The 27862-nt window shown below is 58.9% G+C and overlaps 1 protein-coding gene across 1 annotated transcript; it reads left to right on the top strand.

Annotated features, from left to right (window-relative positions):
• The first annotated feature begins 360 nt into the window (after positions 1–360).
• CA5A (carbonic anhydrase 5A) lies at positions 361–27862 on the top strand. The gene is made up of 7 exons (XM_047846132.1): positions 361–517; positions 3768–3965; positions 17492–17610; positions 19674–19769; positions 19915–19977; positions 23876–24031; positions 26851–27862. Exons 1-7 carry the CDS (start codon positions 361–363, stop codon positions 26992–26994), a joined length of 933 nt encoding a protein of 310 aa, XP_047702088.1. The 3' UTR covers positions 26995–27862.

Genomic DNA, 27862 nt, shown 5'->3' with positions numbered 1-27862 from the left:
GCCTCTGCTCTCTCCTATTTGCCTCTTGCCCTCTTCGCCAGGACGAGCAGTGCGCTCTCCACCGTGTGCTCCTGACTCCCCGGCACACTCTGCTGTTTACCAGATCAAAGCGAACCGAGGGGCCGGCCACGGTGAAGGCCACAGGTCTGTCGAGGGGCACCCACCCCTATGCCAAACTGAGCATCGTCCAGAAGCAGGGGCAGGCGCGGGTTGAAATTTAACCTTCGGGATCAGGGGGCTGGGTGAGTTTCTACAAAAAGAGGTAGGCTAACCCCGTTCCACGATCATCCGGACCAAAGTGAGAGCTTTGGTAGGAAGATCGCCCTGTGTTTACGGGGCTCTGAGGGGAGCAGTTTGAAGATGTTGAGGACCCCGGTGTTGGGCAGGAGCCTTTGGAAGTCGTCCGATTTCTCCGTCTCCGTCAAGCGGATGTGGGGGACCCCCCGCAGTCATCCGCTGAGGCCGGAGCGAAGGTGCTCACAGGGTCCTTGTGTGCAGAGAAATCAGACTGATACTGGTAAGTGGGCCCTCAGATTTCCCCAGGTGCACTTTGATTTTTGGATAATTCTGTCTCGTCTTCCAAAATGAGAGGCGTTAGAACCGGCCTGCTGGGGTTCAGGTTCCCAGTCTGTCTCCTTTTCCTGTGGGTGAACTTGGACAATTCCTTTAAGCTCTGTTCTGCGGAGCCATCGGGAGGGTGAGACCCTCAGAAGAAGACAGTTAGCAAGTGCCCCCTGGGATGGGTTGTTACTAGGACCGTCCAGCCCCCTAGAAATTAGCCCTGCCAACCAGTCCCAGCCAGTCGTTTGAGCTCCAGAACCCCTCAGGCAGAGACCATTCTCAGCAAACGTGCAGTAAACACATTATCCAGGGGCACCTGGGTGGCTCCCTCGGTTCAGCGTCCCACTTTGGCTCAGCTCATGATCTCACGGTTTGGGAGTTTGAGCCCTGCGTCGGGCTCTGTGCTGACAGTTCAGAGCCTGGTGCCTGCTTCCGATTCTGTGTCTCCCTGTCTCTCGGCCCCTCCCCTGCTCATGCTCTGTCTCTCTCTGTCTCTCAATAATAAATAAATGTTAAAAAAAAAACAAAAAAACAACACATCATCCAACCAAAGACTGCCCCGGGTCAGCCGCACCCTGACGGCAGTGTCCTTAACATTCTGCGACCTCCCTCATTGTGGGTCTCAGATTTCTTCTCTGTCCAAAAAAAAAAAAAAAAAAAGGCTGGCTGATGAGATCACTTCTGATTTCCATTCCTAAAATATCCACGCCGTCCAGGTTGGCCAGTGGGAAGAGCTCGGGCTTCTTCTCGGTGGCTCCTGAGTGTGGTCACTCGGGACGAGTGACTCTTGTCAGAGGTGAGAGCGGGGCCGGCTGCTTTCGTGCCCCCTGAGCCCCAGTCTCCTTGTCTTTAAAATGGGAGAAGCGCCTGTCTCACAGGGTCATGCAGACACGGAACCACGTGCAGAAAGCCCGGTGCACAGTGGGCTCCCCGCGAACGTTCCGGACTCGGACTCGGAGTGGGTGCCCGGGATGGCAGCAAGGTCGGCACCGGGAGCCGGAAGTAAAACGCTGGGCCCTGCCCTGGACCTACCTGTAAACTTCAGACCACACGGAAAGGCGCTCACACCTGACCGGCCTCCGAGCCCAGCTCCCAGAGGCCACCGCTAGGTGTGCTTCAGGGCTCACCTCTGACGCTTTCCTCCACGCACAGGAAATGGGTCCACGCATTCACAAGGCTTCTCGCCGAAGCAAACACGGACCCCACGGGACATGTCGATCTGCACCTGGGTGTTCTCGACTCGACGGCAGACATCCTCACAACCTTCCCTTCCTTTACGCTTGGTGTGACCGGGACGGACATCAAGCCCCCTCGACCGGAACCCTGGCCCCGCCACTTCCGGACCCCTCGGCAGGTGCCTTCCCCCCTTGACCCTAGGAAATCACAGTACTTATCACACGGCGCTGTGGGAGGCAGAGAGGAGGCCGGGGATGGACCGGCCTAGAACGTGGAACCGCGTCCCAGGCACTAACTGTTGTTACTGTCACCTTGGGCATGGATACCTCCGTATTTAACCACTTCCTTTTTGGGGAATGTGAGGTGGGCTCCAATCTCTAACTATGACCAACCACATCCTCGCACATCCCCACACCCGTGTGCAGGACAGAGTGACGTTTTGTGTCAACTGGTCTTCAAACTACCTTCAGGGGAACCCCAGGGCTCCACGGCGATTTCAGAACGCCACATTGGACAGTCTCTTCCGCCAAAGGAAGACTGGAGCTTCCTGAGAGGTTTGTGCCTCATGTTAGCGTTTTGTGCGTCGGTATTTGGCAGAACATTTCCTTTGGGGGATAAAGAGAGTTTGTTACTAAATACACCGCCCGCCCCCCCCAGTGTATTATTGGGGGCCGGGGGCCGTTCCAGGAGCCCCTGGGATTTTGGAAAGAAGGGATGGAACTTTATGTAGACTGTTTTCTCCTAAACACGCATAGCTACAGAAAGTTTAATCTGTAAATTTGGCACAGAGGTGAACAACGGGACCAATAATAAAACAGAAAACCGGAACGTCGTCGTCAAAGTAACGTCACCGCGGCCTTACCGCACTGTCCTCACTCTGGCGATGACGTGAGGTGATAAAACGCCCAGGCGATGAGGTGAAGCGGGATGAGTGACCGAGCCTTAGGCCATCAGTGACCCGGTAGCACGTGAGAAGCGGGATCGTCCGCTGCCCGACTGCGGTTGACCGCCAGCTGCTGGAACCGCAGGCAGAGAAACCGCGGGTCAGGGGACCTCTGTGTGACCGAAAGTCGCCGGTGGCTCAGCCTAGAGAGAACACTGACAGCGTTATAAAATGTTCCAGAATCATCTCAATCCCACATTCCCTGGCCACGCCCCGGGACCCACGGGAGCGACCTTTCACCGAGGGAGTGCGTCCCTTCCCCAGGCCAGATTGGTGACATCCGTGCTGGTGGGAGCATTGCACCCTGGCCATGGCAGACACGGCCCACGCGGGCCCTTCAGGGCAAGTTCTCGGACACGTGAGCTGGCACCTGTGGCTCATACATCCGCGAGGCTTCCCGGATTTGGCTCAGCCGGGCGGCGGGGCGGGTCCAGATCTGTTCAGTGCGTCCTTCCTGGCACTGAGGCTGGTGCTTGACCCACGGCGGGAGGGTTGAGTCAGCGAGAAGAAGATACCGCATTACTTTTATCACTTCCGTCCACAAAGACCAGGCTTACTTTGCTGCGCGGCCCTCGCCCTGGAGGCACACGGCTGCCAGGAACAGGCCCTGGGAGCCCGTTCAGGATCCAAGCCGCCTCACCTCATGGTGTGAGGTCATGAGCAACGCCCTTTCACTGGGGACAGAGACTGTGTGCACGTGGTTGGCAGCCCTGTGTGCAAATGTAACACGTTGGGGGGGGGGGCACGGACTTCCTGTGACCCTTGTGGGCTGGAGCCCCAGGGTGGGGGTGGGGGCACGGGCTTCCCGTGACCACACCGTGACGATGACCGTGGATCCAAAGCAGATCAATGCCACGCGGGAAAGCCGGTTTTGGGGGGAGGGTTCAGCGAGGAGATGAAGCGAAGGCCCCGCGTGCAGGGCCAGGGTTGGGCTGCTGGGCATCTGGTGGCCCCCGGGCTCCGCGTTGGGCCGGTTTCCAGAGACCTGGCTCCTCTGGGGCCCCGTTTGTGACGAGGCCACCTGCCCTGAGGCACCAATCACTCCAGTGCATCAGTGGAGGCCTTCTCTTCCTTCTCTCTACCCCAGGGCACCCCCTCTGGAAGGGCCCCGTCTCTGTGCCGGGGGGCACCCGGCAGTCCCCCATCAACATCCGCTGCAGGGACAGCGTCTACGACCCGCGGCTGAAGCCTCTCATGGTCTCCTACGCCGCGGAGAGCTGCCTCTACGTCTGGAACACCGGTTACTTCTTCCAGGTGGAGTTCGACGACTCCACTGAGGGGTCAGGTGAGCCGGGGCCGGGGCCTGTCACAGCCAGGCTGCGGGGTGGGCGGAGAAGGGGACCGGGGCTTTGCTGACGCGTGGTGTTTGGGGGCAAAGAACAGAGGCATCTCAGCGTCGCAGGGCAGGGAGGCGACGCTCACTTTAAGGATTATGACGCCCACGCCCGACCCTTGCACGGCTTTACTGCACATCCTGGGGGCCGGTCGGGAAGAAACGATGTGCCAAGAGAAACACACATGTACGGCAGGTCACAGAGGAGAGCGGAGCAGGTGGGGGAGAGAGGCGCGGTGGGGGCGGGGCCCGCAAGCGGAGGCAGAATGAAATTGTACCAAGGCCGGGGCAGGCCGTCCAGAGCCGGGCCCCTCGCTGGTCCCTGCCCAGAGGACGCCCAGCGGCTGTGAGGCACAGGGGGCGGAGCAGGGACTCCGTGAGCTCTGGGAAGCTGCCTTCCACCCCTGCTTTCCGTCGGGACTGCCGCCGGATTCCGTCTGGCCTTCCTTCAGCACCTGCCGGTATCGTCATAAACCCTGTTTATGCCGCACGCCCGTCTTCCTTCTGGGAGCGAGGGTTGTCGCGCGGACGGGCAGAGGGTGCTACGCGGCCAGCCCCCAGTGGAAACCTTAGGCAGCAGGCCTCTCCTCGGCTTCCCTGGTGGATGTGACTTCACACGTGTTGTCACGGCTCAATGCTGGGGGGACTCGGTGTGTCCCGTGTGACGCCACGAGAGAGGGCTCTGGAGGCCGGCGCCTGGTTTCCTCCAGACAGCGCGGTCTACAGAACGTGCTTGCGTCGTTTCGCTGTAATAAATCTTAGCCACGCGTACGGCTCTACGCTGAGTCTTGGGAGCGCTCGAATCTGGGGACCCCCGGCCCAGCCCCCAGTCCCAGGTCCCTCGTGGGCCAGCCCTCAGCCCATCCCCTTCCAGGCACGCAGTCATCTTACTTCCCCATCATCGCCCTGCGAGGACGCCAGCCCCAGGAGGGCAGGACCTCTAGTTTATGCTGAGCGTCGCAGCTGCTCAGTAAAGTGATGGATGAACCTCGAATGAGGAGTTAAGGGAGCAAAGGAGCCTCAATTCTCCCCTCGGGAGTGGGGAGCAGGGCGCCCGCCTCAAAGGCTGTTGGAGGAAGAAACGAGGCCTGCGCAGGGAAGCCGTCAGCGGCTCACGGCGTCGCACGGACCAGCTCCCGAAGCAGGCTGCTGCCACCTGCCCTGGCTGCTGACCTGAGTCCGCCTTCCTGGGTCACCGGCAGCAGGACGCCGGAGCGGGAGCTTGCTCGCGGCCTTGCCCTCGCGCAGGGCGTGCGGAGCCTTCGTTAGAGCCGAGTGCCGGCCCTAGACTGTCAGTCTGCTCCCGCCGTCACCGGGAGGTGTCAGCCCTGCGTCCTGGCTCTGTCCTGATGCTGATTCTGTGTCACCCGGCCTGGAAGTGTGCGAGCAGCCGCAGCCCCCGCTCCGGGCGCCCTGAGCCACGTGCAGCCCATGTGCCGGCCTTCCGGGGGCCCCGGGAGAGGGTCTGGATGGTGAGCGGAGGCCCAGCCTCAACCAGCCTGCCTCCGATGGACGGAGCGGCTGCGGGGTGGGGGCTTCTCCAGGTTGGTCTTCACCGTGACCCTCGGGCACGCCTCTCACATGGCGTTCGCTGAGGCCGGCGGGGGCGGGGGGTGCGGCAAAATGCCAACTCTGGCCAAGGCACGCACGGAGGAACTTCTGGAAAGGGTGAGATGGGCTCAAAGGAGAGAAGGGGAAGCTGTGTTCTCAGACCCTAGAAAGCACCGGAGCTGCCCGGCACAGTGATGTGTGTACTCACGTACTCAGTGGGCCACCTTCTGTGCCCTCGCTGGTCTCTTCCAAGTCCAGAGTCCCAAGAAACAACTAAAATTGAATTTCCAGGTTCAATGTGGTTGTACCATTTTAAAAAATTTTTGTGCAGCAACTTTATTGCTTTTGTTTTTTTAAAACACCTTTTTTAATGTTTATCTTTGAGAGACAGAGACAGAGCGTGAGCAGGGGAGGGGCAGAGAGAGAAGAAGACACAGGATCCAAAGCAGGCTCCAGGTTCCGAGCTGTCGGCACAGAGCCCGACGCAGGGCTCAAACCCGTCAACTGTGAGATCATGACCTGAGCCGAAGTCGGACGCTAAACCGACTGAGCCACCCAAGTGCCCCGATTTATTTTGAAGTAAACTCTACCCGCAATGTGGAGCTTGAACTCACGACTCCAAGATCAACAGCCTCATGCCCTACTGACCGAGACAGCCAGGTGCCCCTTATGCAGCAAGTTGAAAAGACGGAACAAAGAATAATAGTTTCGGAACTTTTCGTTGCTTGGTTATTAGTTATGTGAATGTAGTAATAATTTTGGGAAAAACAGATATGGTTGTGGATGAGTTCCTCTAGAATTCATACTCCTCCCGTATAATTATTATGTGCAGTTATGGGTCTTACTGATATCTACATAGGTTTATTTTCCTTTCAGTCATAAAATACAAAAAGCTTCGAAGGTCACTTAGGACTCCCGCCTATGTATCGTTAGGATACATTTGACAGAAATTGTTCAGATTCCCAGGGGAAAGGGTGTGGTGGCTGAGCGTGGCACCTCGTCAGTGGCTGGTCAGTGGAGCACCTGTAACACCGAGTGATAGCCTCACCGAGACCACATGCTCCGGGAAGCAGTGGTCCCAGGGTAAATTGCAATGCTTTTTCTAGAAGGTGGAAGCTTTGCCGCACAGACAAGTGAACATCCTCTTTCAAAAGTACCTCCAGGGGCGCCTGGGTGGCTCAGTCGGTTAAGCGTCCGACTTCGGCTCAGGTCATGATCTCGCGGTCCGTGGGTTCGAGTCCCGCATCGGGCTCTGGCCTCATGGCTCAGAGCCTGGAGCCTGCTTCCGATTCTGTGTCTCCCTCTCTCTCTGTCCCTCCCCCGTTCATGCTCTGTCTCTCTCTGTCTCAAAAATAAAAACGTTAAAAAAAAAAAAAAAAAGTACCTCCATCCAATGGATAACAGCATGGCCCTAAGTAGACACCACAGCCGACAGCGTCTGCCTCCTCATTCTCCTCAAGGACAGAGGCCCAGAGACATGGCTCATTCAAGGTCGAGTGTGGTGAGCGGAGGGTCAGGTTCAAACCCAGTTCCTGCTGCTTGGAAAGCCCACTGGAGTCACCACATCCGCTGTTTGCTGGACCCTTCTCCTCGGCAACGCTTTGCTTACAGAAACTTGAGTACTCCTGAGGATTGCTGAGATGGGTGTTGGCTCCCATTTGACAGATGAGAAAAATGAGGCACAGAGACGTCCATGGCCAGAAGTCACAGAGCCCGACGGGATTCTGTGCTCTCCAGAGCAGGGAACTTCACAAGCGTGACCTCTCTCTGGGAAAAATCTGCACCCAACATCCACAGAGGTCGGGCATGAAGCCAAGGTGCTGACCCCACGTGGCACATGGGGAGAAGATCCTGGGCTCGTGGTCAGGTCCCCAGAGAGCCAGCAGCTGCTCAGGGTGCCGGCCAAGCCCACGCCCGACTGCCCTGACAGGTGGAGCGGGGACGTCTCTGTGATGCTTCCAGGGTGAGGTTGTTGCCATTATTTCTGTATGGGAGTCTTAACAGCACCTGTGACTTGGGCTCTAGATGTTTCTGAACCCCACGGGAGCTCAGGCTCAGGTTCGAGGCTGGAGAAGTAGGCTATCACAGGTCGTAATTATCCCCAGAGTCACAGCTCAAGGCCTCCTCTTGGTCAAGAATTTCAATCTCTGGAACTTTTACCCCAAGAGTAACTCAGAATTGGGCACGGCCAGCCCCGGCAGCCTCTCTCTGCTTCCGGGATCTGTCCCGGGGCGGGCGTGCGACCCCGGTCAGACCGCTGAGCGCCGGAGCTCCCCTGGGAGGCGTTGGAAGAGAATCCCTTCCCGCCTGTGTTGTGCGGGGGCAGCTGGGAGCCGGGCCCGCCGGTCTTCAGGGGAGAGCAAAGCCAAGAGGGGGGAGGAAACTTGAGGCCTGAGGCCCTTGTCGGAGCCTCTAAATGCAGCTGTGCCTGAGGCCTAAAGCAGCCCCCGGACCAATAAATCTCTCTTTTTGCTTAAGTCAGTTTGAGTAATGATAATTCCGCCTCTTGTTTCCCAGAGCCCTAATACAGAAGACCAAAAAAAGTGACCGAGTTGAGAGAGCAGAAATGGAAGGGAGTCACCTGGGAACCGGCTGCCTCCCTCGGTTCGCTTTCTGCTCAAATGCGATGCGGGGGCAGCCTGGGTCCCTGAGGCCCAGGGCCGGGGGGACGCTGCACTTGACCCACAGAGGCGGGCGGTCAGAGCACGGGGCCTGGAGACCCCAGGTGGGTCCTCGGGGAAGCCGAACCCAGGCGAGCCTGGCCAGCGGCGTACTGGCAAGGGTTTGGCGCCTGGCCCTCTAGGGCTTGGGGGGAGGGACCGGAAGCCATTGACAGCTTTGCCCGCTTGCCCTGGTGTAAATACTCCCGCACGGCCAGCCTCAGTCTCCAACAGTCACTGATCCCAGGCGGGGAGGAGAACTCGGCCATCTCCCAGGGCCCAGTTCCAGTCGGTCCCACATGTCACTGTCCCAGGCCCTCCCCCCGCCACAGTTCCTGCTGCCTCTGAGCTCTCGTGGGCTCTCCAAACGAGGCCTCGTCTGTACCGGCTAAGACCGTTGCACGTGGCATAGACTCAACTCAACTCAGACTGGCCGAAGCGAACAAGGGGAAACGTATCGGCTCAGATCCTGAAAAGTCCGGGGTGTGGCTGAGTCAGGTGGCAGACGTCCCACAGAAGGAATGGAAAGAATGGAACGGAAGGTGGAAGGAAGCTGAATCCTCCCTGGGGCCCCTGCTCCGCTCTGGTGGGGTCATCCCGGGCCAGAGACGCACCTGCCATTCTGGTTCACCCTCCGGATTGAGCGGTTTGGAGCGACAGCGCCCCTGCCCCGGCGATCACAGCTCAGGCCCGGGCTGCTGATCCTCAAAGCCCCGCGTGGCGGCTGGAGCGCAACGCGGTGACGGAGGACGAGACCGCCCTGCAGCAAGGTGCTGTGCCCAGAAGAGAGGGTGGCCGGGGCTGGGAGGCGCACCCCGAGCTCTCTCCACCGAGCCTGGCATGCTTGCTGTTGACCCTGCACTGACCCCGGCCCACCCGAGTCAGGCGGCCCTCAGCGTTCAAGACCGTCACGCCCTGACGCAGCCAGGCCTGTGCGTTGACCTGGGCCTGACCCTCACTTTCTGGCTTCTGCACCACCTTCTCAATCTGATCCAAAGGGACTCGCCACCCCCTCCACCCCCCCCCCCACCGCCACAGACCGAAAGAATTATCTGGGTGTCTCTCTCTGGCCATATAAATTACTAGATAATTCCCCCCGTGGCTCGTGTCCACCCAGGCCAATCTGGTTTTACTTTACTTGTCATTTTCCCAAAAACCCAGTTTCCTTTCTGTCTCTCCTCCTCAATTTCACATGCCCCACACCCCCCCCCCCCCCCGCCCCCAGCTCGATTCCCAGGCTCTCTCCCTGTTTCCACATCTCCCGTCCTCTTTGCTCACCGCCACTGAAAATTGGGAACTGCCAGGAGCAAAGGAAATGAAAAACGCAGCTGAAGACTGGAGCCCGTTAAAACACGTTTGCGGCAAGAAAATGAGAAAAAGGAGACAGTCCCACAACTCAAAAATAACACTGGATCGACGGCAAGGAAGTGCCCCACGAGCAGGAAAGGAAGTGAGCGGGGAAGGCACTCGCCGTAGAAGTAATCTTGCAGGATCTGTGATCGCTCAGGTCCGGTTACGCAAATAGGTGACCGCCAGAAACTCAGACAGAAACATAACCGGGAGGCCGAGGACATTCTCCGTCAGCGTGGAAGGGTCCAGCAGTTTTTTTCCAGAGGGCGAGGAATACTCGCGCTTGGAGATTAGCGCCGGCCAGGGATGATGTATGACAGGTGGAGACAGCGGGGCATTCCAAGGGATTGGAGAAGCAGCTGACGGCCCGGGCCCGGGGCCGTGGGGGCTGGTGCAGGGGCGCTGGAGGGAGAGAGCTTCCTGGGAGCAGAGGGAGCGAGGGAGGAAAGTCGGCAAAGGCAGGGCCCGTCGTCGGCCTCCTCTCCCCCCACACTCACCTCCTCTCCCGGGAAGCCCTCTTGCCCAGTCCCGAAGGACGATCCTTCTGGAAGGGGTGACAGCGCCCGCCCAGTCTGCCAGATGGGCGCCAGAGGCCGCGAAAGAGACGCGTGTTCAATGACCCATAGTCGCTGTTGCTGCTGGACGTGGCCGGGTGCTCCTCGTGTGGCAAAGCCATGTGCTGAGCGGGGTACAGCTTTTATCCCCTTTGATCCTCGCAATTACCCCCCCAAAATAGAAAATGTTCCCACACGTGGAGAGGGGACGCCCTTATCCAACATTCAGCCGAGAGCTGTTTCCCAACCCCACACTGTGCTCGCCGTCCACAGTAAAGGAGCCAGGGCTCTGCAGCCTCGCAGGGTAGAGACTGACGCCAGGGAGGCCAGGTGCCCTGCTGCCCTATCCCTGTTCCCACCCCGTGCACCTGTCTAGGGGAGTGGGGGGGGGTGGTAGGCCACAGAGGGGAAATCGCCTCTGTCCCACGTGCTAGACCCGTGTCCTGTGGGGGCCAGGCCCCTGTGCTGCGTCTCTGCACCCAGAGGCCACACAAGTATTCCTGAAGGTGCAGGGGGGAGTACAGCATGGGGGTGAGGGGCCTGCTGTGGGGCAGAAAGAGAGAGAGAGAGAGAGAGAGAGAGAGAGAGAGAGAGAGAGAAGCGTGCGGAGCAGGCCGTCAGCTCTACCAAGTCGCCTAAACTCTCTGATCCTTGGTCCTCTCTGACCCTCAGTCTCCTCCTCTGTAAAGGGAAGGTCCGCCTGGCTCCGGAGGAATTAAGGAGGGCTCTGGGAAGCACTTGGCGCTCTGGGAGCTGAATTAACAATTCGACGACAGTTGTTGCCTTTGTTCGTAAATGAAATGACCCAAGCGGGGCTCGGGCCATGTGCGCGTCTAACGTCTTCCACTAGGGGGAGCACGGAGATGGCGGAGAAGCCGCCGCCGGCCAGGCGGGGTCTGGCCTTTTCTGACCACGGGGGACTCTGTGTGACCCACTCAGCTGGCTGAGGGAGAAAATCTGGAACTGCAGGCGGGTCGGCGACATCCTGACGTGTGAGCTGCCCGTGTGGGGGGTCCCTCACTTGCAAGGACAGTGATGGGCAGTTTGAGGCGTCAGGTGCTAGAGCCTTCCAACGTCAAACGTCAAAGTGAATTTTAAGTCACTTTGTGACTTAATTCACAAAGTGAATTTTACAACGACAGCCTTTTATCCCCCGAAGGACAGTTGGTAACCACGGCCAGTGCCAAGAGATCCCAGCTGGGCCCGGGTCCTTGAGCTCGAGGCCACTCACCACTGAGATAAGCACCCGGTGCACACAGCAGGTGCTCAGTGGACGTTGGCTCCTGGAGTGGAGGCAGGCCCGCCGAGCGGTGAGGTCTGCAGACTTCACTTCCATCCGTGGGGACCGTCAGGTGCGAGCCAGAGAAGCTGACTCGAGTCATACCAGCCAAAACGGAGCTGCCTGGAAGAATCCGGGGCTCCCTCCTGGGAAGGCAGGCGGGAGATGGGGCCCGGAGTCGGGTCAGGAACACGGCAGCAGGAAGCACTCTGCTATCTCTCTGTCCCCGGCATCGTCCCACTCAGGACCCGAGTCCCGGGGACCTTTCCACCTGCTGCGGGGGGCGAGGCGCCTGCAGGGAGGCGGGAGGTAGTTCCAAGCTTCTGCCCTGGGGGAGGAGGGGACTCCGGGAGGGGGTCCTGGGCCTCACGGAGAGGAGAGGCGTGTGGCTGCGCCGACCACAGTCCCGCCTTGATGGAGCCGAAATGTCCCGGAGCAGTTATCTTGTCCCGCAAATTTGTCGGCGGTCTATCCAGTTCGAGTTCTTTCCACCTTCGTTCCTTATCTATCTGCTGTCTCCTCCCTTGGTCCCTGGGCACGGGTATTGGGAGGCAGAGGCAGTCGTTTGTTTGCAGGTCAGGTGGAGTGTGGTTCTCCGGGCTTGCATTCTGTGGTTCTCAGCGGGAACGAGGGCCCTGCCTGGGAAGGCCCGAGAACCCAGAGCATCCTTCTGCCCTCTCCTCCTCCCCCCACCTCCTTGCCCCGCTCCAGCCTCCCCTCTCTCCTCCCTGCATTCATCCTTCTTTCTTTCTTCTCCACACACACCCTCCCTCCCCTGAGACTGACACTCATTTGCACAGGGCTGGGGCAGCCCTCCCACCCGCCCCCCTCTTCCTCCTCCTCCTCCTCCCTGCATCTGTCCAGACCACCAGCTCCTCAGGCTTGGGAACAGATTACGTGCCCAGGGGCCGAGGGGAGCTCCCAGCCAACGTGGCAAGTCTGAGCCCTCGTCTGGTCCAACCCTCCCCGACCACTCCCGTGGGTCCGTCATGGCCTTGCCCTTGGTGTCGAGGGCAGTTGTCTGACAAAACGCTCCACTTAACGGGAGTCAGCCTGGAAATGGGAGGGGGATCCTCACCGGGCCACCCGTCACATCGTAATGCCCAGTGTGGTAGCTGCCCTCCGTCGCTGGAACGCCGCTGACCGCTGCTTCTGAGGGGCACCCAGGAATTAATCGTTCTTGCTGTGCCCAAGAAGCTCCGGTTGGACGTTCGCGGCAGAGAGGTCATGCCGTGTTCTCTCGTCAAAGTTCCGGTAAGGACTCCGCGAGCCGGTGCAGCGCTGAGGGCCCAAGGCGCCGTCCACCCTCGCAAGGACATCTCGAGTTGGGACGTACACGGAAAGGTAAATTGGAAAGGTGACCCACGTCAAGGGTGCTGAGTGCAAGCCCCCGCCCGTCCCGCACCCCTCCCCACGCGCCCTCCTCCGGCTGGCGCCCTCCCGGGAACCCTGTGTGGCCCTCAGGGCAGCAGAAGGAGGGGTGTGTGGGACAGAAGGAGATCTCCAAGACGAAGAGGGCCAGTTGTAGAGAGTATGCAGAGCATGTGGCCTGGAGGGGCGTAGGGGGAAGAGGAGGAGGGGAGACCATCTGGGAGGGGACGGGGAGGGGGGAGACCCCTGGGGGGCGGGGAGGAAGAGGAGGGACTTGCGAGGAGCCACGGGGAGGCCTCGGGAGGATGATTTTAGGGCCTTCTGAGCCAGTGGACCCCTGGGACACGTTCGGGAGAGGGGACACTGTCTGGGAAGGGGCTCGAGCCCACACCCAGGCACGTGTCCCCCCTTGCATGCCTTCCCGGGAGGACAGTTTGGAGTCAGGCCAGGGCAGTTGAGGAATCAAGCACTTGATGGCATTGGGCAAACCCTGCGTGACGCGTCTGCTTTTAAAGACGGGACCACTCGGTCTGTTGACAACAGTGCCCGGCTTGGCCTCTGCCGCACCTGCCCCTTCGCGCCCTGTGCAGACCCCACGCCGCAGCCCCTCGGCCTCTCCGTCTGGGCCGCCTCGGTGGCCTGCTCTCTCTCCCTCCCGTCCTCCCTGCCTCTTGTTGCTTTCTGCCTAGAATTGTTCTTTGTCTCCATCCTCAGGCCTCAGCGGAAGCCCCACTTCCTCAAGGAGGCCCGCTGTGGTGCTCCCACCAGTCCGCTGTGGAGCGGGGCCCCAGAGCACCCCCCCGTGCCCGCCACGACGCTCCTAACTGCTCGCACTCACTACGCATTTTCTGACTGCCTGTCCCTGCGGATTCCGAGCTCCGAGAGGACAGGGCCGCATCTGTCTCATTCCCTCTCGGTCCCCTGTGCTTCGTAGAGGGTGCGGCGCATCGTAGGCGCGTCGACTTCTTCTGTGCTTCGGGGGCTGGCCCAGCCCCTTCTAACGGACACTTTCTTAAAGTGCGTTCGCCCGTCGAGGTCTGTGGGTCCTCTCTGGGGAGTGACAGTGGCGGCTTCAGGTCTCTGCATATCTCTGCTTTGATGGTGATGATGATGGTGATGATATTTTTAGTAATGACAGTAGTACCAGTAATTATAACGGAAAGTGCAACCACCTGTAGAGCCCCTTCTGGGCTCCAGGGGCCGTGTCCGGGGGCGTTTTGTAAGCATTCCTGTATTTGATGCTCACCGTGTGCCGACAAAGTAGGTGTCATTGTCTCGAGATTCAGAGAAACAAAAGAGCCTATGCAAAGGTGAGCTACGCGAAATCGCTTTGATTCCAAGTCCGCCTGGCTTTAACACCAGAGCCAGGGGGCGCCTGGACAGCTCAGTCGGTTAAGCGTCTGACTTCGGCTCAGGTCATGATCTCGTGTTTTGCGAGTTCGAGCCCCGCGTCGGGCTTTGTGCTGACAGCTCGGAGCCTGGAGCCTGCTTCGGGTTCTGTGTCTCCCTCTCTCTCTCATTCTGCCCCTAGCCGCCCCCCTGCCATGCTCTGTCTTTCTCTGTCTCTGAAAAATGAATAAACCTTGAAAAAAATTTTTAAAAAACCCTAAAACCGGAGCCAATACGTGATGATCTTAGAGCGTAACTACCAGAGAGCAATCTGGATTCCCTTTATGCAGGATCCTAGGGGGTGGGGTTGTGCTGCTGGAGCACGGATGGTGTGCTGGCCGCCAGCTGAGGTTCCCACTTGCTGAGAGAATGACAGAGGTCTTCCTGGTCCAGGGAACACATGCAAACTCTTAGCTGTCGTGTGTCACAGCTTCAGAACGTTCGTTAGATCCCAGGGCGGCACCAAGAACAGGCTGATGCTTGGCGATGTTGTGTTATTTTCAGTGTTAACTAATTAGAGCATCTCAAACTTCTCTTGTACTTATTTTAAGCCCTAAAACAACCGTGTCTGCCAAAAGCCTGCTTATCTTGGTAAAAGCACCAAACTACAAATAGATGGCTATTAAGAGCGACTGCTGTAAGCACCGAGACCATAGCCTCTGGGGACGGCAGATCTCAGCATGGGGTCGGCTTCCTCGGGGTGTTTGGAGGGTCTGGCTGCTGCTGGTGTAATTCCCCGATCACGTCTCGATGCCCCTGCCCAGGGAGACAGCTGGGTGCAAAACAGCCCACCGATGCCCAAGTCTGGGGCGTGGGGCCTGGCAAGCGAAAGGCCCCCAGCTCGCGAATTAGGCTTGCTTTGTAACGTTGTCTAATGAAAGGTAATTACCCTGACAGTACACTGTCCTTATGAAAAGTCATTTTGAGGTTATTTTATCCAGAGCTGCAGCCGTAAGTTGAGTTCCTAACTTTCCTGGCAGGGAAGAGGGTGGAGTTTGGCTACACAAGCCAAGGGGCTGGACCTTCAGGCAGGCCTGGGCTGGGGTCGCCGGGTGACCTAGGGCGGTCTTGAAAATAGAAATTGCGTTTTCTGGCCCGCTGTTTCACTCTTCCTGAGGTGCACGTAAAGGCCGAAAGGGAGACCAAGCCCTGCGTTGGCCAAACGGCCAGATTCCACGCAGATTCCACGCGTGTCCGCCAGCCTGCCTCAGCAGGCCCCGCCCCTCCAGCCCAGGCCCCGCCCCCCCAGCCCAGCCCAGGCTATAAACTCTCCTCTGTCTGCCCACACCTCCTTCCCCTCACTTAGCTTCTCAGACCAGCTCACCATCTGCTGATCTCCTTGTCTGTGTTTGCATATGACAAGGCTAGGAGGCGCCACAGCCTTCTGGGCTTTGTGTTATGAGCCCGCCTGGTCCCCGGCCCGCCCAGGATAGTGATGTTCATCTACGGAGGGTCAGATGTCAGCATGAAGGAGACACCTGTCCCGGAGGCCCCGCTGAAGAGGACCCTTCTTTTCTGAGGGGGGCCTGAGCCCCAGGATTCCGAAGGATGGGTTTCCATTTTCATTCCCTTGTGGAAGCAGATAGGCAGGAGGCCGCTGGCGGGAGGCTGCTTCGGTGAAGAATTCAGGGGAGAGCGTGAGGCCACGTCCACGGGCAGAGGGTAAGAAAGTCTGAGTCTACAGCTCTTCACGGGCTGAGAAAGGAGTAGTGGGCGTTCCCACAGGCCCCTCCCACCGCAGCGGCTTCCCACCCCCGGCTCTCTGTGGTTCACAACCCGGGAGATTTTTCTACAGGGGTGTTTTTGGTGGGATGCACCCTCACCCCTCAGGCTTGCCACCTGCTCACTGATGGGTGTGCTTTGGTGGCACGAGGTCTCTGGCTGGCCAGTGCCGCAAACGCCCCTCGTGCCACGGACACCAGGCGGGAACAAGCACAAAGGTTTCCGCTGCCCGACTTCGTGGTCCTGTAATTTCCTCAGATCGTGTTTCCTGCTTCGAAGGATCAAGTGGAAAAGGCGTGGGATTTGGTGTGAGATCTGGGCTCAAATCCTAGCTCCCACTGCTGGGATTACCAACAACCTGCCTCACCTCCCCTAGTAAACGACGATGGGACCCAAAGCTACAAGGGCCAGTGGGCCCGAGTATCATGTCCCCTCCGGGGAAAAAGTCATCCCCCTGTGTACTTTTAGCCGCAGAAAATCTCCATTAAAGCCCTGCGATTCGAACCCGCTGGGAGGTTCTCCCATCCGTCCTGCCTTCCCGCCTGCGGAGAGGCTCCTCACGCTGTGTGTGCCGTGGGCACCTGTACATTCAGACCTCGTGACTTATAGTGTTGTATACGCTTCTTTCTGTGTACTTTTAAAAATTGAAATATCGTTCACGTATGTGTGCTCGGGAGAGTAGATCACCTCATAAAACCATACGGCCTCTCAACTAGGTGAGACCCCAATGCTGTTCTAGCCAACAATGCTCATTTCCAAGCGAAGAAACACGGCGAGAAGCTCTGTGATCTGGTCGAGGGCAGAGTCGTGAACTGAATCTGCTCAGTGCTTTCTGCTTCTTATACTTTTTACGGCAAAAACAGGATAGAAAGCACCCCTCGCCAGTAGCCTCTGACACCGTCATAGCATCCGCCACACCACTAAATGTTTTCCCTGCTTTCGCCGCGCAGAGGCGTTGATGTGGGTAAGGCCTCCCCGGGGATCTGCTGGGGTCTCCAGCCCAGTAGCACGTGCTCCCTTCAGTTAAAAGCAAGAACAGTGTTCCCATAAAGTCTGGTCATACGGTGAGACTAGACTGACCATGGGCTGCGTTCAGTTCAGCCTGACGGGAAGGTAGCGTGTTATATCTCAGGATTTGCTTAGGTGAGCATCCCGCTCATTACGTATTCGTTTCGGTGATGGAATTTAAGCTGCCACTTTTTCATTCAAAAGACATCATTTTTTTTTTATTATTAAAGAAAAGTCTGGAAATCTTTGAGGACTGGTGTGCATCTCAGAAATGGTTTTCTTCACCTTCACGGCTGCACCAAACGGGCTTGAGCCCCCTGCCGCCACCTGGTGGCAGAACTGGCCTCTGCATCCACTCCGGAATCTACCTTGAGCCTGTTGTGGGCCAGCTGGGGCTCGGTGACAGGGACAGGGGTGAACAGACAAGGTGCCGCCTCGCACGGGGCCCGCCTTCCAGTTTGTCATTTCAGCAGGACATCAATCTCTCCAGAGCGAAATTGTGTGACCTCAGTGTAGATAGACACTGTCACGACAAGCCCCGGTCCGACGACAACGGACAAACTAACACACCGGTCTGCTGGTTTCACTTTCCAGGAATCAGCGGCGGCCCCTTGGAAAACCACTACAGGCTAAAGCAGTTCCACTTCCATTGGGGAGCAGTGGACACGTGGGGCTCGGAGCACACGGTGGATGACCGCACGTACCCAGCAGAGGTTCGTAGACGCTATCCTAGCACCAAAGACGTGGGTGCTTTCCACGTGCCAGGCTCGCTTGTAGGGCGGCAGACCAGCCTGGCTGCCCAGAGAAAGGATTCCCGGGGCACGGGACTCCCCGCGCTCACGCTGGACCAGGCCATCCTGCCCGTCCCACCCACACGGCCATCCTGGGGCGAGGGTACTATTCATACTGTCCTCTAACAGAAGGAGAGACAGAGGTGCTGAGTGGCCACGTGACTTGCCAAATCAGCCAGCTGGGATTCAACAACAGAGTCTGTGCCCTCAGCCCGGCACGCAGCCACGTCCGCGCTGCTGGTCGATCGTGGACTAGAAGCTTCCTGTCTCTCAAGGCATTCGGGGCCTCTCCTGAGACCTGAAAATCTTCACGACAGAAATCACCTTCTTGAAACAACGAGACATTTGCAACATCCCCAGATGGGAATCCGTAAAGAAAACGAGTAAGGATAAATGTTAGGAATTGGTTTTCGCAGGTACGGTGGGACGGCGAGCGGTGCCTTTTTGACTCTCCCCAGTATTTCGTCACGAAATTTTTCCAACGGTGACTGGCAGGTTGGCACAGGGAGAGCCCGCGAGGTTGCCGCCCAGATCCTACCACGAGCGTTTTGCCCACATTCGCTTCATCACATGTCCGTCCGCCCACAAACCACCTGACTTCCTGATGCATCTCAGGTCAGGAGCTGTTTTTGTGTTAACTTTTCGCTGCCATCGCGGTGGAGGTAATGCTGTCGCTCAAACAGGCCTGGGCTCCAGTCAAAGTAAAACATGAAACCCACCTGCGATCCCAGCCCCAGAGGTGACCTCCGGGGACGGTTCATGAACAGGAAGTTACATCTCTGGTTGTAAGTAGACACAACTTGACAAGTAACACGGACCGAAGGAGCGGGGCCAGTTCCGTGCTTTTTAAGCAGCAAGCCTTCTATCTCGGGAACTGTGTGTCTGCACGTGGTTTTTAATGATCAGCTGACTTAACGGAAGAGGCTGTTGCACACAAGCAAGAGCAGAGCCTGGGCCCGCCGGGGGCTTTCCCTGAACCGGCCGAGCAGGGGCTGCGGGGCCCGTCCTGGCCAGGCCTCCGGCCCACGTGGGAGCGCCCGTCTCCCGTGGAGGTTTGGAAGGCAAATCCAGTCACTGGGGGTCCCTGAAGGAAGCAGTTACAGTTGGGGCCTTGGGCCCAGTTGTCTTTATTTCTGGGAGACTGAACTGGGACAACAGGTGGGGGGTTTCCAGGTGAGCCATGGATGGGCGGGGAGAGCTCACACCGCCCTCGGTGGCCCCGGTGCCTGTGGCTGGGAGCACTGGGGTTAGGTGGGAGTGAGGGGCCGCCTGGAGCATATGTGGACCCCACACCCTCCACCAGGTGCCCCCAGTCCTGGACTCCAGCGGCTGCGTGTGGAGGGGCTAGTTGACCACGAGAGGCTGGAGGGCACTCTGGAGTCTGTCGGTGTGGACTTGGTGCTCGGGTCACCGTTCAGAAAGGCCCCCGGCACACCAGGAAATACGTGCCCACGGCCAAGCCCCCTCTTGGGTCTGGGCCAAGCTCAGCATCGGCAGGGCCACAAGCTCTCATCACACGGAAGCCTGGCCAGGCCCCGGCACCCTGCCCCCCGCTGGCCAGCGACCCGGGAAAGCGTCTGTCCCGGACTCATCCTCTGCCCCTCATTGAAAGCCTTGTCAGTTGGCCGGTCTTGATGGCGAAATTGGACTCGGGAAAACCCAGGGAGGGATGTGAAGTAAGGGCATAGACGAAGTCCAAGGGAGGTGACAGACGTAGGAAGAAAATGCAATCGGGACCACACGCTGACATTAAAAATTGTTCGCCGTTCATCTGACATCCAGATTTCACTGAGCGTCCCGGCAACAGGCAGCCATCCCGGCACCGATTCCTGTGTTACACCGTTCACATCGGCCTCACTGGGTGGTTTGCCCCGAGTTCGGGAGCTGCAGGCGGCGGGCCTGACTCTGCGGAACGGACGCGCGGGCTGCCCCGGGGAGGCCACGGCCGCCTCGTGTGAACGCGCGTCCTTTCTCCTGGGTTTCAGCTGCACCTGGTTCACTGGAATGCTGCGAAATACCGAAGTTACAAAGAAGCTGTGCTGGGGGAGAGCGGCCTGGCCGTGATAGGCGTGTTCCTACAGGTAATGCTGGGGCGCGGCTCCCCTGGTGGGGCGGGTGCGCGGTGGCCGGGAGCTGCCTTTGAAACCCCGTCCGTGGAGAGTGCGGCGTGGCCCCCCTCCCGCCTGCTGCCTCTTCAAAGGAGCCTTTCTCGTCTGCGCCCTGCAGCTGGGGGCCCACCGTGAGCCACTGCAGAAGTTGGTGGAAGTCTTGCCAGCAGTCAAGCATAAGGTAGGCCACGCAGCCTGAAACCAGCAGCTCCAGAGAACCGAATTGGCTTAATTAACGATCGTTTGCAGGAATTAAAGGCCACTTTGGCAGAAGGGGGTGGCGGGGCTGGGGGAGGTCTGAGTCCACTTCTGGGAATGGGACTCGCTGGGGCTGATGCCCGCGTCCACGGGGACGTCCACGGGGCCCTGCTCCCCATGGGCCCCTCCCTCCTCCGTACCACGGGCATGCCGGACTCCCATCCGAGCTTCCCAAAATTCAGGGTTTTGCCATGTTCGCCTGCCACGGGCACTATTTGTTACTTAGTATTTTTCCTTACGCTGTCGTTTTTTAAAAATCTTTAGCCTTGTCCCAGGCAATGGCATCTACCAGGGATAACATTTGTTTTAAACCGACGGAAATAAATGCCTAACCGTTCACATTTAAGAGCGTCCATTCGCGGGCCACCCGGCACACTCCTGGGGGGAAACTTAGCACCACCGCATCCCAGCAGAACGGGGACACCGGGGGACCGGGGGGAGTCTCGCCAGCTCGCCTGCTCGGCCCCCCCAGCTCCCTGCGTGCACCTTGCTGCACTAAAGCTCAAAAGACAATGAAAACATTGCAGCTTTTCTCCAACAACAGCTGTGAAAGGACTTTGATGGAGGGGTGGAAATTCCAAAGAAATGTAGTTTATTTGTTCAGGTACCAAACAAAAGAATTCCACGACCCGAGGAGTCACGGTGGTCCCTGGACGGATGGACTCCGACCCGTGGTAACAATGACAAGAGCGGCTCCAGATGAAAGCTGGGGGCCAGCCCTTCCTCGCCGGGTTCACGGGGTCTGTGCGCTCCCCCTTGATGTTGACCTCTGGGCCGGCCTCCTGGGGCCAAGACCAGATCACCCCCCGCTGCCTCATCCTGCAGCTCAGGAACTCTGCAAGGTCAAGGTGCTGGGAGCACCATCTTTCCCGCTGGTCTGCAGCCAGAGTAAACCCAGGAGGTCTTCCGCGTGCACGCCCCCCTCCCACACGGCGTGGCCTCCACCTCTTGGTGGGAAAGAGAGGACCTGGCTGGGAGGTGCTGTTTACGCCGGGGTCTGTTCCCTTCCACGGAAGCCCTGGAGCGCGTCTCCCCGCGGGCCGACCCAGCGCCTGGTGGGCAAGTCTCACGGGAGACGTGGCGTCAGCAGGGGCCTCACCCGTGGGCCTGACGCTCCCCCTGGGCTTTGGTCCCTCCCCTGGGAAATAAGAGTGAGGGTCTAGGGGACAAAAAGCCTGTAGAGCGGGAGTGTGTGTCTCGTGGAGCAGTGAGGGTAACCCCGCCAGACTCCGTGGCCCCGCCTGCAGCCCACGCTGGGGGCCACCAACGTCTGGAGCCACTCTTTACATCTGCAGCCTCGGACGCCACCTCTGTGGCTTGCACCCTTTGGGCTTTGACACATGCACGGTCATGGGTCCTCCCGAAGTTTCAATTAGCAAGGAACAGCGGTGGGTGCACGAGCCACGGCCCCCCGCCCCCCACTCCCGGGGTGGGACAGACTTGCTGCAGCGTCTGGGTTCTGCCACTCTTTACGTGGCTTTGGGAAAGTCAGTTCCAACTGTCTTACTTTCTCCTTCGCTGAGGGAGCAGGACCTCTCACAGGTGGTTCTGAAACTTGGCGGTAACAGCCTCAGCAGGTGTCTGGCCCGTCAGCACCCTTGGGCGCCTCAGGTCTTGAGGACACAACGCTGAGCGGGAACCTGGTCACAAAGGCGACACAGAATAGGATTCTTTGTAGGAAATGTCAGAACAGGCAAATCCGTGGAGACAGAAGGCAGATTTGTGGCGGGGGGTGAGGGGAGTTTAGGGTGCATGATCGCTAAAGAGCATCTACTGGGGCTCTTTGTTTCCTGGGGTCCTTACTGAGGTGCGGAGAATGTTCTAAAGCTGACCAGTAATGGCCGCAGGTCACGATCGTGAATATACGGAACGCCAGAGCCCTGGGAGCTGTAAACGTGTGGGTTCCGGGCTCTGTGAACTGTATTTCAAATCCACTTTCTTTTTTTAAGTTTTATCTATTTATTTTGAGAGAGGCGGGGAGAGAGAATCCCAAGCAGGCTCCACCCCGTCGGCGCAGAGCCCGACCGAGGGCTCGCACTCACGAACCGTGAGACTGTGACGTGAACCGAAATCAAGAGTCTGATGCGGACCCCATGGAGCCCCCCAGGTGCCCCGCTGCTGCTGTTCCTTACGCGTTAACTAGACTGCTGCTCCCACAGTGTACAGCCAGCACAGCCGGGCGGTGCTAGCCGACGGCAGGGGTGAAGCAGCTCCCGTTCTCGCCTCCGACATCTTGCCTAAGGGCTCCGTGTCTGACTGGGGGGGCTGCAGTTAGGGTACAGCCGGGCCGCCTGGGCCCCAAGCGCCTGTGTCTGACAGCTGGGTGGCGGGGTCTGGACGAGCAGGGACGAGCAGACGAGCAGAGCCGGCCTGGAGCGGGGACCGCAGCAGAGCTGGGCACACTGGGTGCCGGTCCGTGCTGCGCTGCCCCCGGGCCTGCCCCGCCTCTGCAGAGCAGGGTGGGGGCGCTGTACTCGGCCTGCCAAGCCCAGGGACCCCAAGATATCCTATCTTCACCGAGCGACAGCCTGCCCGAGGGCCTCTGGCTGGGGAACCGAGAGGTCCTCCTTCGCACCTGCTCCAGACGCCGTGCCGAGCGGCATCCGGACCACAGCCTCGGTGCTCCCGCCCCTGATGGTGGATTTCTTCAGGGGGCCCAGCCCTGGGCGGAAGCAGGGGGGGGTCCCTGTCTGCGGGCTCCCTGCCCCCCACCTCGTTCCTGATTTTGTTTCTTGCTTGCTCATTCCAGCTGGGAGGTGGGGGGGCGTGAGTTCTGAACAGAGACTCCCGAGCCGGGGACGTGCCGACAGCATCCCCTCGGGCTGCCACACAGGGAGCCCGGCGCATGGTGGTCGAGGACAGCTGTCTGGAGAAGGAGGGTCCTGGCGTGAGGGTCAGGGGACGCTGCCTCAAGGGGAAGACCGGGTGTCCCAGAAGGGTAGTGTTTTCTGGTGCAGCCACTAGGGGAAACAGCCTGGCGGTTCCTCAAGCAATGAAACGCGGAATTGGCGTGGGATCCAGTGTCTCCGCTTCTGGCTACTTACCCCCAAATAAGTGCAAAGCAAGGTCCGGAAGAGGCGTCGGCACACCCGTGTTCTCAGCAGCACTTCTCACGGGAGCCGAGGGGGGGAAGCAACTCGGGTGTCCGTTTAGGGGGGCGAACGGGTAAGCAGAGCGTGGGCCGTGCACACAGTGGAATGTTCCTCCGCCTGAAAAGGGAGGGGGTCCTCACACCTGCTACAACGTGGGCAAACCCGGAGGACACTGTGCTCCGTGAAACCGGCCGTCACGCGGGACAGTCGCGGTGGGGTCCTCCTGACACGAGGTGTCAGTTCCCCGAGACAGAAAGAGGTGGGGGGGGGGGGCCGGGGCGGGGGGAGGGGGGCGAGCTGGCGTGTGACGGGCCGCAGTTTGTTTGGGAAGACGGAGAGTTCCCGGAGACGGATGGAGGGGGGGGGGGTGCCATGTGACTGTAGTTAGCACCACGGAAAGGCACACTCAGAAGTGGTTAGGGTGGCGACTTTCAGGTTACGTACGTGGCTTTGCCACAGTTTTTAAAAATGTAATGTTTTCTTCACAGCCAAGCTGTACAAAACTGAGTCACTTTAAAGGAAAAGTGTAAGCATCGGGCGGGGGTCCCTGCTCTGCACAGGACGGTCACGTTTTCTTGTTACTGCTCCCAAACGTGACCACCACACCCCAACCCCCGTCTTTAGCCCGGGAACAAACTTGGGTAAAGATGGGGTGCCATCCCCTTCCTTCCTGCACGCCCCCCCCGTCTCAGTCTGAGACCTGACGCCCCTGTGGTCTTGGTCCCCCAGGGGGCGCAGGTGGCCATGGGCCCCTTCCAGCCGTCCTGTCTGCTGCCCGCCTGCCGGGATTACTGGACCTACCCGGGGTCCCTCACCACCCCTCCGCTAACCGAGTCGGTCACCTGGATCATCTTGAAGGAGCCCGTCCAAGTGGCTCGGAACCAGGTGAGTTGTGCCTGACCCAGCATAGCAGGAGGCACTGAACGAACCCACCCCTCTCGCTCTGTGTCCCCAAGATGCTGTGAGTGAGTGTCGTGGGTTTTATTCTCTGGTGTGTGTGTGTGTGTGTGTGTGTGTGTGTGTGTGTTAATGTTTATTTTTGAGAGAGAGACAGAGAGAGACAGAGCGTGAGCAGGGGAGGGGCAGGGAGAGAGGGAGACACAGAATCCAAAGCAGCTCCAGGCTCCAAGCCGTCAGCACAGAGCCCGACGCGGGGCTCGAGCCCATGAACCGCGAGATCATGACCTGAACTGACTGAGGCCCCCAGGCGTCCCTCTCTGGTGTGTTTTGGATATTCTCCCACAAGAAGAATTTTCTGACTGAAACAGAAGCCAGTTTAGATTGAACAGGGGTTCCGTTCTTCTGAGCCCGAGATAATAGTGTGGGAGAGAGACGGGGTGGGGATCGAGAGGCAGGGAGAGAGAGGGAGGGACTACACATAAGGAAACGCTTTTTGGCTCTACCTGATCTCTAACGGTCTCGAATTCAGACGTGGAGAATATCCGTGATGACGAATGGTTGAGTGGGCTCAAGGCTTGCTCTTCAGTCTCTCGGGCTAAAGTCACTTTACAGGAACAGAAGTGACATTGTAATCGGGACCTGGGTCCTCGCCCCTAATGGGACCTCAGTAGGTATTTTCGGGTGAACACATTAACCAAGAAAGGAATGTCATCGATGAATTTTGCAAAGCCGTTCAAGAAGAGGGGTCCTTGAAGGAGAAGAGAAGATTTTAGGGTTCATCCTGCTCCCTTGGATGTCAGAAGAGTAAACAGTGGAGACTGCAGAACTTTCTCTCACCTAAAGACGTTATATACGCTGGGAGAAAATTCCGGAAGGACTACATCAGTCAGCTATTGCTACAATAATGCTGCATAACAAAGCGCCCCAAAACTCAATGGCTCAAAACAAGCATTTACTTTTCCTGCGTGCAGGTGGTGGGTTGGCCGGGGAGACTCTGTCTTAGGCTGTGGATGGCAGGGTGGTTGGGGTCTGCGTCGGGCCCAGTGCGTCTCATGCTCCCTGGGCCGGTGGCTCCCCAGAGCCGGTCTCCACGGTCCGGACAGACACACAGAAGACAAGCACACGACCGGGGCCAACTGAGGCGCCTGCGGGCATGGCGTCTGCTCGTGTCCCGTCGGCCACAGCGGGTCCCAGCGGGCAAGGCTGAAGCGGGCGGGGCAGGGAGGAGGTGAGGGAGCGCCCAGAGCAGTGTCCGGTCTCCCACAGATCCACCCACACAGTTAATACTGGCCGCCCCAGCATTTCTGCAGCACGTTCACTTTCTTCCTCTTCCTTTCTCAGCGTTCTTCCCCCCACCCCCCAAAGTAAGTAGATAGATATTACCTGCTTCCCTTTTAAAAAGCAGAGTGTTTTTTCCTCTGGAAATCTCACGAGTGTGGAGACAGGCTGTCTGTGTCGGGCCACCCGGAGTCTGGGGACGACAGACCCGCAGCGAGCTCGCTGCCCCGGCCCCCGCCCCGCCTCGCCAGTCCCGCGCACTCTTTCTGAGGCTCCGGCCTTGCGATTCTGCGACTGTCGTCTCACACGAAAGTCCCGGAAGGACGCCGTTTGCCGTGGGAAGCGGAAGTATCCACTCTTCTCCCAAACCAGAACCGTCAGAGACACAAGGAGGACCCTGGTCACAAGATGGCCCCGCGTCACCAAGACCCCTTCTGTCACTCAGGGACTGTAGCCGGAGAGGGTGGGACGATGAGGACAGTGCCTGCACACTGCTGTCTGGGGGGAGTAGAAACACGATCGTGTTGTAAGACCGGGCGGGGAATGTTACACACCAACGCGGGATGAGAAGGCCCTCACCCTGACCAGGGGACCTGGCGGGGAGGAGCGTGCACCCCCTGGACGGTGGCAGGAGGTCGCCAGCTGGAGGGGAGGAGGAACACAGTGTGTCTGGGAGAGCCAGCGGGCGTGCCCCGGGTGGGCGCACTGTGCCTGAGCGCCTGAGCCCGTGGGCTCCGTGCCCCTCACACCAGGGCGGGGGGTTGCAGGGGGAGGTCACCAGCCGGCCGTCCAGATCGAGCCTGCTCAATACGCTGTCCCAGCCCCGCTTGTAACTGGACACGCGAGTGATTCTCACCGAGCCCCTGAGTATACTCAGAACAAACGAGATGATAAAGAAATGGACGTTTAGCTCCCTAAGAGAGAAATGACTCTAACGTTACTTTAGCAGTTATGTCATATGGATGAGTACATCTAGTATGTTTGTGAGCATGTGGACCTATTCGCCTATGTGTACCTGCGTATCTGTTGCTGTGTAACAGCCCCAAAAGGTGGCGACTCAAGGAAACTATAACCACGATTACCTCTCCGAGTTGCTGTGGGTCAGGACGTGCGGGGTTCCGGCTTGGGCTCGCCCGTGGCGTTGTCGTCCGATGCCGTGGGGGGCTGCCGTCGTCTGAAAGCTTCAGTGGGACTGGAAAGTGGCTCCCTCACGTGGCTGGCAAGGTGGTGCTGTCTGTTGGCTGGTGGGGTGGGGGGGTGCCTCGGCTCCCCTCCCGGGGGGCTGGTTGGGTGTCCTCACAACATGGCAGCCGGGTTCTCCAGAGCAAGGGACGCAAGAGAGCAAGATAGAAGCTGCGGTGCGTCTTCTGAGCCAGCTTGGGAGTCACCTCTGCCGCCTCGTGTTGGTCACGCGGGGCCACCCGGATTCGGTGTGTGGAGGGCGGCTGTGCAAGGCAGGAGGGACACTCGGGAGCTGGTTCCCGCTGTACCTGCACCCAGCTCACTCTGCTTGCTGTCCGTTCCAGCTGGCCGCCTTTCGCACGCTCCTGTTTTCTGCGCCTGGTGAGGAAGAGAAGGCCATGGTGAACAACTACCGTCCGCTTCAAGCCCTGATGAACCGGAAGGTCCGTTCATCCTTCCGGCCTATGGAAGAGGGCATGAGATTCTAAATGCATTATATCCGAATCGGCGGGTAGAACTGACTTTTAAAAGAGGAAGTTCTGTGTCCCAAGCTTCACAGTCTGATCAGACCTAACCTCTGACGTTAAAAAGAGAGAAAGAGATCATTGTCTCGGTCAATGGACTTTTCAGTTGCAAGGAAAAGAAATCACTTCAAAGAAACTTAAGCATGGTGAGGAATGGAAATCTGGGACGCGGGGTATCTTGGGGCCCCGCGGCAGCGCCCTAGCAAGCACCCGCTAACTGAGGTCACCCGCCCAGCCCCTGGCGGTCTGTGCTTTCTTCTCTCTGCTTCTCCTCGCTCATGGCCACCCCGTGCTTCCCGGGCGACGCAGAGACTGGGCCCCACGTGCGTCTTTCCCACCTCCGGATTCCTGGGTTGTGTCAGTGTCCTGGGGCTGCTTTGGCAAATGACCACAAACCGGAGGGGCTAGAACAACAGACATGTGTAGCCCCTCAGTTCTGGAGGCGAGAAGCCCACATTCCAGGTGCGGGTGGGCCTGGCCCGCCTCCCAGAAGCTGCCCGTCTTCCTCGGCCCGAAGCCCCGCCTCCACCTTCAGAGCAAGGGCTGTCCAAGGTGGCTGTTCAGCGCCCACTGCCGCCTCACGGCCGTTCTGGAAGGTATGTAACGGTTTCTCCCTGTGGGGTTTTGGGTTTTAATTGTACTGAAACACAATTACGTAAGTGACCGTCTTACCCACATTTAAGCGAACAGTTCTGTGCTGTGCGGTGCCTTCGCAAGGTCGTACAGCCGTCCCCACCACCCGTCCCCATCTGTACATCTTACAAGACTGGAGCTCTGCCCCTGGGACACACTCCCCCCTCCCCCAGCCCCTGGCAGCCACCGGTCCGGTGTC

This window comes from Prionailurus viverrinus, unplaced genomic scaffold (assembly GCF_022837055.1).
Source record: "Prionailurus viverrinus isolate Anna unplaced genomic scaffold, UM_Priviv_1.0 scaffold_38, whole genome shotgun sequence".
In the NCBI taxonomy this organism is placed as follows: domain Eukaryota; kingdom Metazoa; phylum Chordata; class Mammalia; order Carnivora; family Felidae; genus Prionailurus; species Prionailurus viverrinus.
The sequence above is the reverse complement of the archived record's forward strand: the minus strand, read 5'-3'. Positions and strand labels throughout refer to the sequence as shown.